Source organism: Urtica dioica, chromosome 2 (genome assembly GCF_054948205.1).
Source record: "Urtica dioica subsp. dioica isolate 48M chromosome 2, U.dioica_male_clone48M_v1_H2, whole genome shotgun sequence".
NCBI classification, from domain to species: Eukaryota; Viridiplantae; Streptophyta; class Magnoliopsida; order Rosales; family Urticaceae; genus Urtica; species Urtica dioica.
Window position 1 is genome coordinate 55,889,304 of NC_142757.1, and position 12,484 is coordinate 55,901,787.

At 35.7% G+C, this 12,484-nt stretch overlaps 1 protein-coding gene across 1 annotated transcript; it reads right to left on the bottom strand.

The window, feature by feature from the left end:
* Window positions 1-1,235: 1,235 nt before the first annotated feature.
* LOC149405934 (protein NRT1/ PTR FAMILY 6.3-like) lies at window positions 1,236-4,924 on the bottom strand. Its single transcript, XM_089600766.1, has 3 exons — window positions 4,425-4,924; window positions 3,814-4,328; window positions 1,236-2,362 (listed from the first exon to the last, which is right to left on the bottom strand). Exons 1-3 carry the CDS (start codon window positions 4,746-4,748, stop codon window positions 1,540-1,542), a joined length of 1,662 nt encoding a protein of 553 aa, XP_089456892.1. The 5' UTR covers window positions 4,749-4,924; the 3' UTR covers window positions 1,236-1,539.
* Window positions 4,925-12,484: the final 7,560 nt, after the last annotated feature.

Below are 12,484 nucleotides of genomic sequence, written 5' to 3' on the forward strand. Positions count from 1 at the left end.
CTATGGGACAACACTGCTTTTGTAGGATATTAATAATTGTTTTTTTAATTATTAAATACGATATTCCAGCTGATGTGCATCAATGAACTATATATATATATATATATATATATATATATATATATATGTATGTATATATGTATTATATTTTAAATAATGTTAAAATAGGTGAATTAGTGCCAAGTCATGGTGTTTCTCAGACATAAAAACAAACTATAACATATCTTCTTCACATAACGATTAATAATATTGTTTTTGGTATATCTAAAACATCATGTTCTCTCGAGTTTATCTATATGCTGTTTGATGCCGCGATGTAAATACATATATCAATTAGTTTTTGCAACTTGCTGATGAATTATTTTTTTTTATTCAAATATTTCGTATCGTAATGAATGATTCCAACGGCGGATCGATAATATAATAGTGACGATAGGATACAAAAAGTAGGGGTAAATGAACAGAGAGAATCAGTACTAGTTATTGTTTTTAGTCTAGTTTTGCCTGTTAGGTAGAGACCAACTTGCACGCGTCACGTCCCAAAATTGAATTTTAAAAAACCACAAGTAATTTCTTCGAATCTAGCCTCTCTCATGATTCAATATTTAATATTTTCTTTATCATAATAGATAACATTCTTTATGGAATACAGATTCTGGCTCTCTTTTTTTTATCTCTTTTTTATGTCCCTGTTTTTAAATATTTAGGAGTTAATATTACTACAAAAATATTCGTCTGACATATATTTAAATGAATACCTATCAATACTATTACTAATTTTAAAAATGTGATATAGTTAAATAACTAATTTAAAGTTATGAATTTGCAAAATATTCAAAATTTGTCTTAATTTAGTGAAATAGTCCAAATGTGCACTAAATTGATTTAAAAAAAAATTTGATTTTAAAATTGTAAACAGATTAATTTATTTTAATGATGTAGTAATTAATTGAAATTTTGCAATCCAAATCTATTTTTTATTTGCTAATCGATTTTGCTAATTTCTAATAGATAAATACTGAATAAAGCGAGCCGTAATCTCCTATATACTATCAAGTACTGTTTCACATCTCTTGCGTCGCGAAATATGTATTCAAGCAAAACGATCAAATATAAAATTACACAATTAGTGCATGCTTACTAATAAGCAACGTTGTTGCTGTGTAGCTTAAACGATGAAATATCAAAGTTTACATACAAAGGCGTACGTAATAGAGCTCAGTCGTGTATAGATGGCTGATTAATCTTGTTAAATAGATCGACTCTCACGTTTATTTATCCTTCCATCCATATTTTGCATACTCAAACAATATGATGACGAGCCTAATATATAATAATTCATTAGTAGAGACTAGTGGTGAACATTGACATTGGAAATTAATATGAGTGTACGTACGTACGTGGAGTTCAAATACTGAAAATTTCATATCCCATATGCTTAATTTCTGTCTCGTTCGCTCTCTCTCTATATATGGTACGTAGTGTATATGTAGTAGTAGTAGTAAGTAGTGTACACGTAATATAATTAAGTGAATAATGTCAAACAAGGTCGATTTGTTGGTCAAAGTGTTGGTCAGCGAGGGTGTCGTCCTTGTAGACGTACCAGTTGGCAAAGACGAGGTAGACCAGCAGATTGAGGGCGCTGAGCACGGCCAGCAGCCAATAGAAGTTGTAGAGCTTGCCCTTGTCCAGGTCATCGGCCAGCCAGGCGTGGCGGTCGCCGGTGAACTTGTGGACGACGGCGACGAGGAAGGAGCTGAGAAAGAAGCCGAGCGAGAGCGTGCTCAGAAACAGCCCGGTGCTCATGGTCTTCATCCCCTTGGGGCACTCCCGGAGGAAGAAGTCGAGCTGGCCGATGTAGGTGAAGGCCTCGCCGGACCCCACCAGAAGGAACTGAGGGACGAGCCAGAACACGGAGAGGTGATGAGTCGCCGGGTCGGCCGAGAGGCGCTTGAGCTCGATGAGGGCGGCGGCCACCATTGCGAAGATGGACATGACGAGGCCAACACCGATGCGCTGGAGAGGCGTGAGGCCGTGGGGGTTCCCGAGGAGCGATGACGTGGCGGGGACGATGAGGCGGTCGTAGATGGGGACGGTGACGAGGATGCTGGCGACGAAGAAGACGGTGAGGGAGGCGGGTGGGATGTGGAAGGAGCCGAGGACGTGGCGGTCCATGGTGGCGGCCTGGGAGACGGAGAAGGTCACCACTTGGGCGTACACCGTCCAAAATATGATGGTGGTGCCCCAAATCGGCAACATTCGCAACACCGACTTCACTTCTTCCACGTCACTCACGCTCGATAGGCTCCACTTGCTTTCCCGCCCGTTTCCACTCCCCTTTATGCATGCCTTGTCCAACAATCTATCTCATCGCAAATAATGTCATTCATTATTAGCACTCATCTCATCCATAATCATATCAAATTGTGTATCACATGATCAATCAAACTACTTTACTTTATTATACTTCTTCTTGCACACGTGGTAGATCATTCGAGTAGCTAAGGGGAAGTGTCAGGGCTAGTGGGTTGGTCAGCCCAATCACTTAGTTACAGTGTGTCCGTGATTCATATTAATGATACTACAAAAAAAAAATAGACAAAAATGGCGTGATTCGATGCATAGAATCCCAACCCATAAGCAGATCTCACGTTGAATCCCTCGTGATTCCCTTTTGATTCTTTTTCGCATCACCACAAACTTGGTTGTTTCTTTTTTTTTTCTACTTGATTTGTGATAACATAGACCGTTCAGAGCATCTATCTATCTACCCATCTACTATATATATATATATATGTGATAGAATAGAAAAATATTTAATTTTTTAGTTTCCTAGAATAACTATGTGTGATCTGTACACATACAAATTATTGCGTTAGGAGAGGGGTCATTATTATTGCTGCCATGTGTGAGGTTTGACGCGTGGCACTCGGCCAACTGGCATTGTGCTGTGCGCTTTAATTGGTGTGAGGATGGCAGGAATACGACAATTGGATGTACATTATTAAACAACTATTGGATTATTTATCATGCAAAAAAAAAAAAAAAATGAATTCATTAGTCAAATATAGAAGATGAGATCCTCCCTAGTTAATCGTTTTTGTTTCTTTGTCAAAACTTGGGCTCCTGTCCTTAGGATATTTCCAAGACACGTCTCTCACATAATAGTCATCTTTTACGATCAAAAGGTGACCTAATTATAAAAACCTACGGATTCACCTTACTAGAACCAGCCATAACAGATTTTTATTGGCTGTCCATTTGAGTTCACGCTCTTTGTCTTTTAGCTAATATATATATATATATATATATAAAGATAAATATAAATATAAATATAAATATATATATATATGCACACACAATAATGGTTGAGTACAATTGCATTTTCTTTTAGATCTTCAGCGTCTCAAATCTCAATAATTAATTATATATACCCCATCCCAGCATCAAGATAACCCTACTCTGGTTGTCACCCTCCTCTCTCTCTCTCTCTCTCTATATATATATATATGACCCAGGTCACTATCCCAAAATAACACATGTTTATATTTTTCATCTTATAGATATATATTGTGGACTATTCATCGCAATAATCTTAGGACACCGATAATACTTTTCCTTAACATGTATAAACCGAACAAGCAATATATTCATTAAAGTAATTAATTAATGGGCTACAGAATCTTATCTGTGATTAAATTACGGTGTTTAGATTAATATAGTAATAATAATTAACGTTGGATCAGGTCTAGGTATCTTTAACCTAGATAAAAAATGTTGCAACGGAACGCAAAGCAGTGAATGCATACTAACCGGAACTGGTTCGAATGCGGAAGCGTGTTCTTGGCGTCAGAGGGCAGGGAGAGGTGTCGCTTCCTCCAGGCGGCGACGAAGACGGCGGCGATCTGAGTGAGTGGGCTTCCGGCGAGCTTCTTGAAGCGGTAGCGGCGGGTCCCGGCCAGGAACACCAGCAGGCCCAGGAGGATGGCGGCGGCGCAGATTCCGTAGCCCCAGTCGCGGCCGAGGTGGTCTTGGATGTACACAAGCACCGTCACCGCCGCCAAAGAGCCGATGCTGATGAAGAAGAAGAACCAGTTGAAGAAGTCCGTCATCATCTTCCGCTCCTCCTTGTCCTCGTCGTCGAACTGGTCCGACCCGAACCCCGACACGCTCGACTTCAGTCCGCCCGTCCCCAGCGCCGTCATGTACAAAGCCACGTACAGCACCATCATCTGCTTCCCGTCGGCCGGCACGCACGCCTCGCCGGCCACGCACTTGGGCGGCCTCAGCCCCGGCACCACCGTCGATATCGTGAGGATCGTCACGCCCTAGCAGTACGTAGAGAGAGAGATATATATATAGATTGTTAGTAATGAGTGTGTGAGGTAATTAATTAACGGTGGTTGAAGAGTTGAATTACGTACTAGGGCTTGGACGGTGGTGAAGATGGCGATGGTGAGGTAGCGGCCGAGGAAGGTGTCGGCGAGGAAGCCGCCGAGGAGGGAGAGCATGAAGGAGGTGCCGAGGAAGTTGGTGACGGTGTTGGCGGAGGAGGCGTTGCCGAGGTGCATGGTGGCGGTCAGGTACGTCACCATGTTCACCGCGATGCCCAGCGTCGTCAGCCGCTCCGTCGCCTCGCTGCCCAGGATCATGGCCGCCGCCGCCCAGCCCCCCGTCCGCGCCCTCTCCGCCTCCCGCCCCTTGTAGTCCCACGCCCCCGCCACCACGCTCTCCTTCTCCGCCGCCATCTGATCTGATATCCGATCGACTGTAGAGTGAGAAAGTGAGAGAGAGAGAGAGGGATATGGTGTATCAGTGTATGTATGGGTTGATTGTGTGGGGGTATTTATAGTACAATCAACCTTGCCTCAAACACAACACTGCTGTTCACTCATCCATATTAATGTCAAGTAGTACTAGTAATGCATGAGACATAACCACTTTACCGCGCTTATCTACATGTACATATTACATTGGCCCACTCATTATTACTCTACTGCTTTCCACTCTCACTTCCTAGTGATCTCACTATATCTTCTTTTTTTTCTTTTTCTAATTTTTCTTCTCTATTGTTGCTTTAAATATACGTTAATTGTTTGGACGGACTCAAGATATAAGAACAGCGTGTAAGGAATTAACTTACTTTGCCATGTTTCTGATTTATTTATTATAAATATATAGTGCAATTAGGTCAAATTTGTTACTACTTGCATAGTCTCGGCCAGGTTAGATTGATAATTAACTTTAATCAATAAATAAATAAATAAAACATACCCCCCTAGATACACTTGTTTGCAGCATTCAACGCACCGTAACGTTATCGACTATGAAACTATCCGAATGACCTTAATTGTTGCGTTTTTAAAAAATATCGAATCGAGGGTTAACATGGTCCCAAAAATTGCTATTACAACTTAACCAATTTTTTTGGGTTGTAACATCCTAATTATTCTAATGTCTGTTTTTTTCACTAATGACTTTCATAAATAAAGCAATTGAAGCCACCGCATCTAAAATAGCCGAGGCAAAGCACGAGGCCAAAGTGGAAACCTAACAAAATCTAGGAAGAAACGCGCACAAGACGATGAGAAGATTTGGAATCGGGTCAATGAATCCCCAAAAAAAAAGTCGACAAACTTTGTTGCCAAGTCACGGCACCCTTACAAGAGACGGAGGCACCCTGGGCTATAGGCTCAGGGACGGTCTCCCTTCTATTTTTTTTACTACACTTATGACTCGTTTTAAAAATTTTGCATATTTTTATCCTGAAAATTTATAAATTAACTCCCTTGAAGTTTTTTTTATATTAAACCCCCTGAAATTCACTTCTGCAACAAATTCATTTGTGCTGACGTGGAAAGTATGGATTAACACAAATTAACCACGTCGCCTAACTGTGATTTTAAGCAACAAGACCTAAAGATATGCTAAATTCCAATTTGTCGTACCATGAAAGGCCCAACCCTTTGAATTGTCTTGCAATATATTGATAAGATTTGAAGAGTATATCCACATGTATTTTACGCATGAATATGCTAAATCATTAAAATTTTTAAAGCAAAAGATTTGATAATTACAAGCCATCCCCCAAATAACACCTGTTATTCGGTTTGTTTAGGCAAATCTACTATTATTGAGCTTTAAACATAATTCATTCGTAATAAGGAATTGTAAAGGTAGATTTCGTATATTTCGGTGGTCCTGCAGAATCATTATTTGTATCATTCAGGGGAAAATTAAAGTATTATATCTCCGAGGTTTAAAGAAAAATAAATTTTAGAATTTTGAATGATTGGATACTTTTCTTTTTCCGAGATAGATAAAGTTCTAGACTTCTAGTCAACTTTATTTTTATTTTATTTTTTATATCATTCCCTATTGTAACATTCCCCATCTCCGAGATTCAAATTTTATTTATCAAAGAAAGTAAGAAACACGTCTTTCTTTGTTTTTTTTTTTATTTTTATTTTATAAAAACATATATAAATCTTTCTTATCCTCAAGTGCGTTGAAAAATCGTTTTAGACACGTATATACATAACAATATGTTTCATTACTAATTCCATATACATGAGATATTTAATTTTGTGTTGTTTTTTGTTTTGTTTTTTTGTACTAATTAGCTACTAACATGTATGTTAGATTAAAATATCATGTCATGTGCATGTTTTGCCAGTTTAAAATAAAAACCCTATCTTAGACTGTCTTAGCCGTTTTTTTTCCGTATTACTTTCAGTGTGATGAGAGGACTAATTACATGTTTTATTTAACTTAAAAAATGACTAACTAATGCTATTTTATGAAATGTAGTTGAAAACAGAGAAGAGATTGCCTTCAAAGGCATAAATAACGTATGCCCTACTAGACCCATACATAACTACAGCTACTGAGAAGATTTTTTTTATTTAAATATAATATATATCAGTTAAACACTGTAGATGATTTGACCAAAATTGAAATCATAATTGAGATGTTTCATCAATAATGCACACGACATAGTGTTGCGAAGATGCAAGACGATCTTAGCTGATTTGAATTAAAGTAATGATTAATTAAAGTCACAGATCACATATCCATCAAATTGATATATGAATTAAAGTAATGATTTTTTTTACCTAATTTGCAAGAGTTGAGCTTTATATTTTCGGGTATTTTCTTTCTAATCAAATTGGGATGCATCTCTTCGGGTGTAGACTTTCTTTCTTTATGATTCGTTTATTTAGAACAAAATCTGTATTATCGATAATAGGCATGTGCACGGTTCGGTCCGGTCCAAAACCGGCTAAAAAACCGGACCGGACCGCTCAAAACGGTCCAAAAAAACTCAAACCGGACCGGACCAAAAAACTGTAAAAACCGGATCGGATCGGACCGTTTTGAATCGTTTAGATCGGACCGGAGCGTTTTGAACCGTTTAGACCGGACCAGACCGTTTAGACCGGACCGTTCTAGACCGTTTTTGACCGTTTTGAACCGTTTTACATAATATAAAAAAACCATTAATTTTCCACTAAAACAAAAACATATAGTCATGTATGGGAGGGAAATACATGCACAAATGCCTAATTTGGCTAATTGGACATTAATTAATTTTTTTTTTTATAAATAAACCGGTCCGGTCCAGTTTAACGGTTTTTTTAAAAAAAAAACCCGGAACGGACCGTTTGTAATGAGTAGACCGGATAAAAAAACCGTTTTAAACCGGACCGGAGGTCTAAAAATCACCGGTCCGGTCCGGTTTACGATTTTTACGGTTTTTTTGCGCCGTCCTAATTGATAATATTGATAAAAAAAGTGAATACATAATTTAATATAATTCAATATTGAAATTGTTTAGGAAAGAACACTAAATAATCAATTAAGATAACTAATTCTCCTGAGAATTAAACAGCAACAAAAATGCCAAGATGCATCTAATCCATCGCCCTCTTTTGAAGAAAAGTAGTTTTTTGAAAAGACCTCAAAAGATCCATTTCTTTAGGGGGCGTTTAAACTCGGTGAATCGAAGACCATGACTTCAACGAGGTCGTTTCCATCCTTGAGGTCTTTGATTTCCTTTCGTACCCTTGTATTCTCATTGATATCGAGCTGGCTTGCCTTGGCCAAGTTGATTGCGAATCCCAACCTCCCCAATCAATAATATGTGTTTCCTTGTGGAAGAGTCAACGAGCAGAAGCACCAGCCCAAAGATTGTGGTTGGAAGATTATATTCTTTTTTAGAAATTTGGACTTTTTTCCCTTGAGCTTTTAATTCAGCAAATGAGGCTGTTAAGGTATCCTGAACGGGCTAAAAGCGATTAACAATGATTCAAAGACTATAAGAAAAACAAGGGGTGCGACTTCGTTAGTTCATCGACTTGGTTGGCTTTAGTAATGATTATAAGCTCGGGTTAGAATGTGAAAACTTAGGCTAGATCCCCCTAAACATCCACTAATCTCTCTCGAGTCTTTAGGAACCTAGTTTTTTTACGAACTTACTCCCTTCTGTTTAGGTTCTATTAAAACAAACAATTGCATTTAGACCGAGATTTCAACCAACTACATCTACCTCCTAGTCTTTCTGTAGCTCTAGGTAGGTGAATGATGGGATGGAGAGAGTTCGCTCGTTTATTACCTCACAGTCTTTAAATTAGCCTATGGATTCCCTAATAAGGTAGCTAGACTGATTAGAGATAACATACAACACAAACCTATAGATTTACACTATCCAACTCAAACATTGATATTCCAACCATCTACTTTAGTTTGGAATTCCGAATATTACAACCATCTACTTTAGTTTGGAATTCCAACCATCTACTTTAGTTTGAAATTCCGAATTAAGTATTTCTCTTATTTTCATCAATTGTTTTTGTAAGATTTCAAGTGTTGGTTATTTTCAAAGTTGTTTTATTTTAAAGTCTAAACTTTATAAATAAATGAAATGATGTTTCAAAAAAAAAAAATTACCCACTTTTTTTTTTCTAAGAGAAAGAATAAAGCTTAGTATGACGGTCCGAAAAGTCGGGTCGTCACATAGAGAGTGAGAGATGGTTATGGTGCAAAAATGAGCTAAATTGGCGCTAAAATAAGAAAATTACGGCTCCCGAAAGTCAGGAGTCAAAGATGGAAAAAGATAGCAAAAAAGTCAATGCAACGCGTTGACCATTAAACTCGACGCGCTCCCTGGCTGAAGAAAAATGTGACACGTTTACTCCTTGATGCGTCGCGTAAGCAATGCAAACTTTTGATCAGAAACTTACGCGATGGACACGTTCGAGGTATGCGATGCGTGGAGCACGGCGACGGGTCCAACACCCAACACGACGCATACGTACATGAAGACAGCTTTTTAAAAGCTCATATTTTGAGCCGATTCAGCATTTGGATCCAATCCAAGGGCTCAAAATGCTCTGAAAACACCTCTTTGAAAGTCATATACTATTTGAGCATCAATTCCGCATTCATCTTAACTTTGATTTTGACAAATAAATAATCTATCTTATACATCTCGCAACGAGCAATAAAAAACAGTAAAAAAAAAATTCCATAAATAAGCTAATCAAATACTCTTTAATATCATTAACAACACAAATGTTCTAACATGAAAAACTAAAAGGCTTGACGACCACCGAATTGTGGAAGAGACCTTTTTATTTTTATTTTTTTATAGTTGTCTAAAACTAATAAATCATGAACACCATACATAATGTTCAAAATGAATCTGGTATTCATATTATTTCTCCCGCTTCAAAAAAAAAAAAAGTTGAATGGTTTGATTTCCTTGTTGCATGGAAAGATAGTGATACATGGATAGTTTACGTCCATACATTACGACCTTCATTATCTATTTTCTACATCACACAAAGTGTATATATAACACGGAGTTGCGACCAATTGTCATATGATAAATAAATTAAGACTTTTCGGACTACTAAAGACATAAAGTTAAGAGTTTACTTTTATGGACGATTTGGAAACTAGAAGCTATGTATTAATTACATGAAATCATAAGAGCTATTAGCTTTTGTGGACAGAAAGTTTAACTCGTGGTTGCAATTGTTCTAGTAGATAGCTTGTGGCCGTAATTTGTATATTAATCACGAGAGAAATGGTGACTACGATACTTACTTCATGTCATTCATGATATTAAAAAGAAATTTGAGAGAAACGGTAGTAGTACTGTACCTTTTTTTTAATACTCATATATATTCAACTTTTAAAAGAAGCTAGAGCTAGGGCTTAAATCTTGATAGCTCACATGAGTTTCTAACATTCTCAAGCTTAAACTTGATTTTTTTGTTTGTTTATTTTTCAATAATAGAAATCCTGCCTGCATTGAAAGGAAATTGTCTTGGTTATAACATACACCACTTGGTAAAGAGAGCCATAATAGACCAAGAACTTGACAACCATTAGCATTAGAAAGAAAAAAAAATGAAGCGTCAAATTTCTAGCGAGTGGTGAGAACTGTTTTTTTTCTTCTTTTGATCTCCTAGAAAATATATTTTGATTAAATAATAAAATAATGAGATAATTAGGTCAATAATTTAATAGTCCGTCGTCTTTTTAAAAATAATCAAAATTTTATTTTATTAAGAAAATAATTCATCAGACCGGAGTAAATTAAATTAACTATTTTATTTTATTTTATTTATTTTGACCTGGACGAAGTAACTTTAATTGACGGTTTTAATTAATTTAATTTATTTCGGCTTAATGAACTATTTTTTTAATAAAATACATTTTGACTATAATTATGAAAGAAATTAAGATTGACTTAGTTGCAACAAATTCTTAGAATGATTTTCTCTTATTTGAACACAACTAATCATAAGGGACATTTCAAGCTATTTTAAGGACTTCCCATTCAAGGCCCATTACAGTTCCAATTCTCGCAAATGTTTGACGACTATAAAAGAAATAAATCTTAATCAAACACATATTTGACCTCTTAGGTTATTGGCCGACTTTTATTACACGGATAATTTTATTTTGAGATACCTGGTGTTTAGGTTGTCTTAGTTCCAAACCGACACATGGCAATTTTTATTTTAGACACGGTCTAGAGTATTCCATAATTAGCATAAACTTTGTAACTTTTTTCTTTTTATTACATTTGGATCCGTTTAGAGCGTTCTATTTCTTATACGATCAAAGATCATGACTAGTTCCGACTTCAAGGTTAGAGTAATCTCTCCACAGTTTCCCTCCAAAAAAAAATCTCTCTACAGCACATATTATTCTCTTTATTTCTTTATGATTTTCAGGAGATGTTATGTAAAGTTAAAGTAGAGTTAATTAAGATTAATTTTCTGTATTCTTTAGTCATGTTATTGTATGAGAATATATATCAAATAATTACTGTCACATGTAATATGTATATATAATGTAAATCTTAAAGTAAAATGATAAAGTTAGACAAATGAGTCATATCACCTCAAAAGGTCTTAAGGAAGAATTCATTGGACCGCAGTGAAAATGAGAAAGTTTCTCATAACAAAGCACAAATGATAATTTTTTTCAAATGTTATAAGTTTAAAGATGGAAGGAACTATGCGAGATCGCACCATCATAGCTCGTTTTCAAAGTATAACTGAAATTGGTACAATTACCTTATAGGCATCAGAACTAAAATATGATAGAATTAAAATAAGAAAGATTAAGTCACCTATTAATTTGAAAACACAGCTAAAAACCGATCATGCATTGTATTACTCATCTTTTTTTGAACTTTATATTATTCTCGTTGATCGTAAGCTGATTTTCATAAAAATATGTGTCTTTGTTGTATGCAGTATATGAGTAGGGTAAACTAGCACGCCGATAAAAAAAAAAAAAATATATATATATATATATATATATATATATATATTAAAAAAACTGGGTGATTTTCGCTCACGAATTAAAGACTTTTGCTAAGCATTGTTTTATAATACTCAAACCAAAGTTTTCTTTCTACTGTTTAAATTTATGAAGTGTTGAAGCTTGATCATGTTTGTTAAGTTCTATATCTCATTTAAGTTTTGTTATCTCAATACCATGTTTTTGTTTTCAAATTTACAATGCACATTTCAAAATTTTAGTTTATTATTTTTATTAAATTTTTCTATGGTATTTTCATATTTTTAAGTTTTGAGTTTAAATCTTTAGATTTATTTTTAATCAATTAATTTTACGTCATACATCATATAATCAATTACATTGAAAATTACACTCATTAGATCTGGTGAGTAAATCTTTAGATTTTGTATGTGCTTTGCATGACAAAAAAAAATCTCTTAATGTTTCTAACGTATAAAAAGTAAAAAAAAAAAAAAAAAAAAAAAAAGTCATTTCGGGAAGTTGAGTCGTCACTCCCACTCATTAGTACTTATCTTTTATGTCATATTCTAAGTCTTATTGTTTTTGTTTGGGACCGTTAAAGAAACAACCAATGAAACATTATAGAACTCTTCTTATAAAGAACTTCCTGAAGGGCATAGAATTAAAGATTAATGCATAT

Coding starts and splice junctions, on each gene's coding strand:
- LOC149405934 (XM_089600766.1), bottom strand. CDS start 4,748: ATGGCGGCGGAGAAGGAGAGCGTGGTGGCGGGGGCGTGGGACTACAAG. Junction 4,329..4,424: donor TCACCACCGTCCAAGCCCTA/GTACGTAATTCA, acceptor ACGTACTGCTAG/GGCGTGACGATCCTCACGAT. Junction 2,363..3,813: donor CCGCATTCGAACCAGTTCCG/GTTAGTATGCAT, acceptor GCGATGAGATAG/ATTGTTGGACAAGGCATGCA.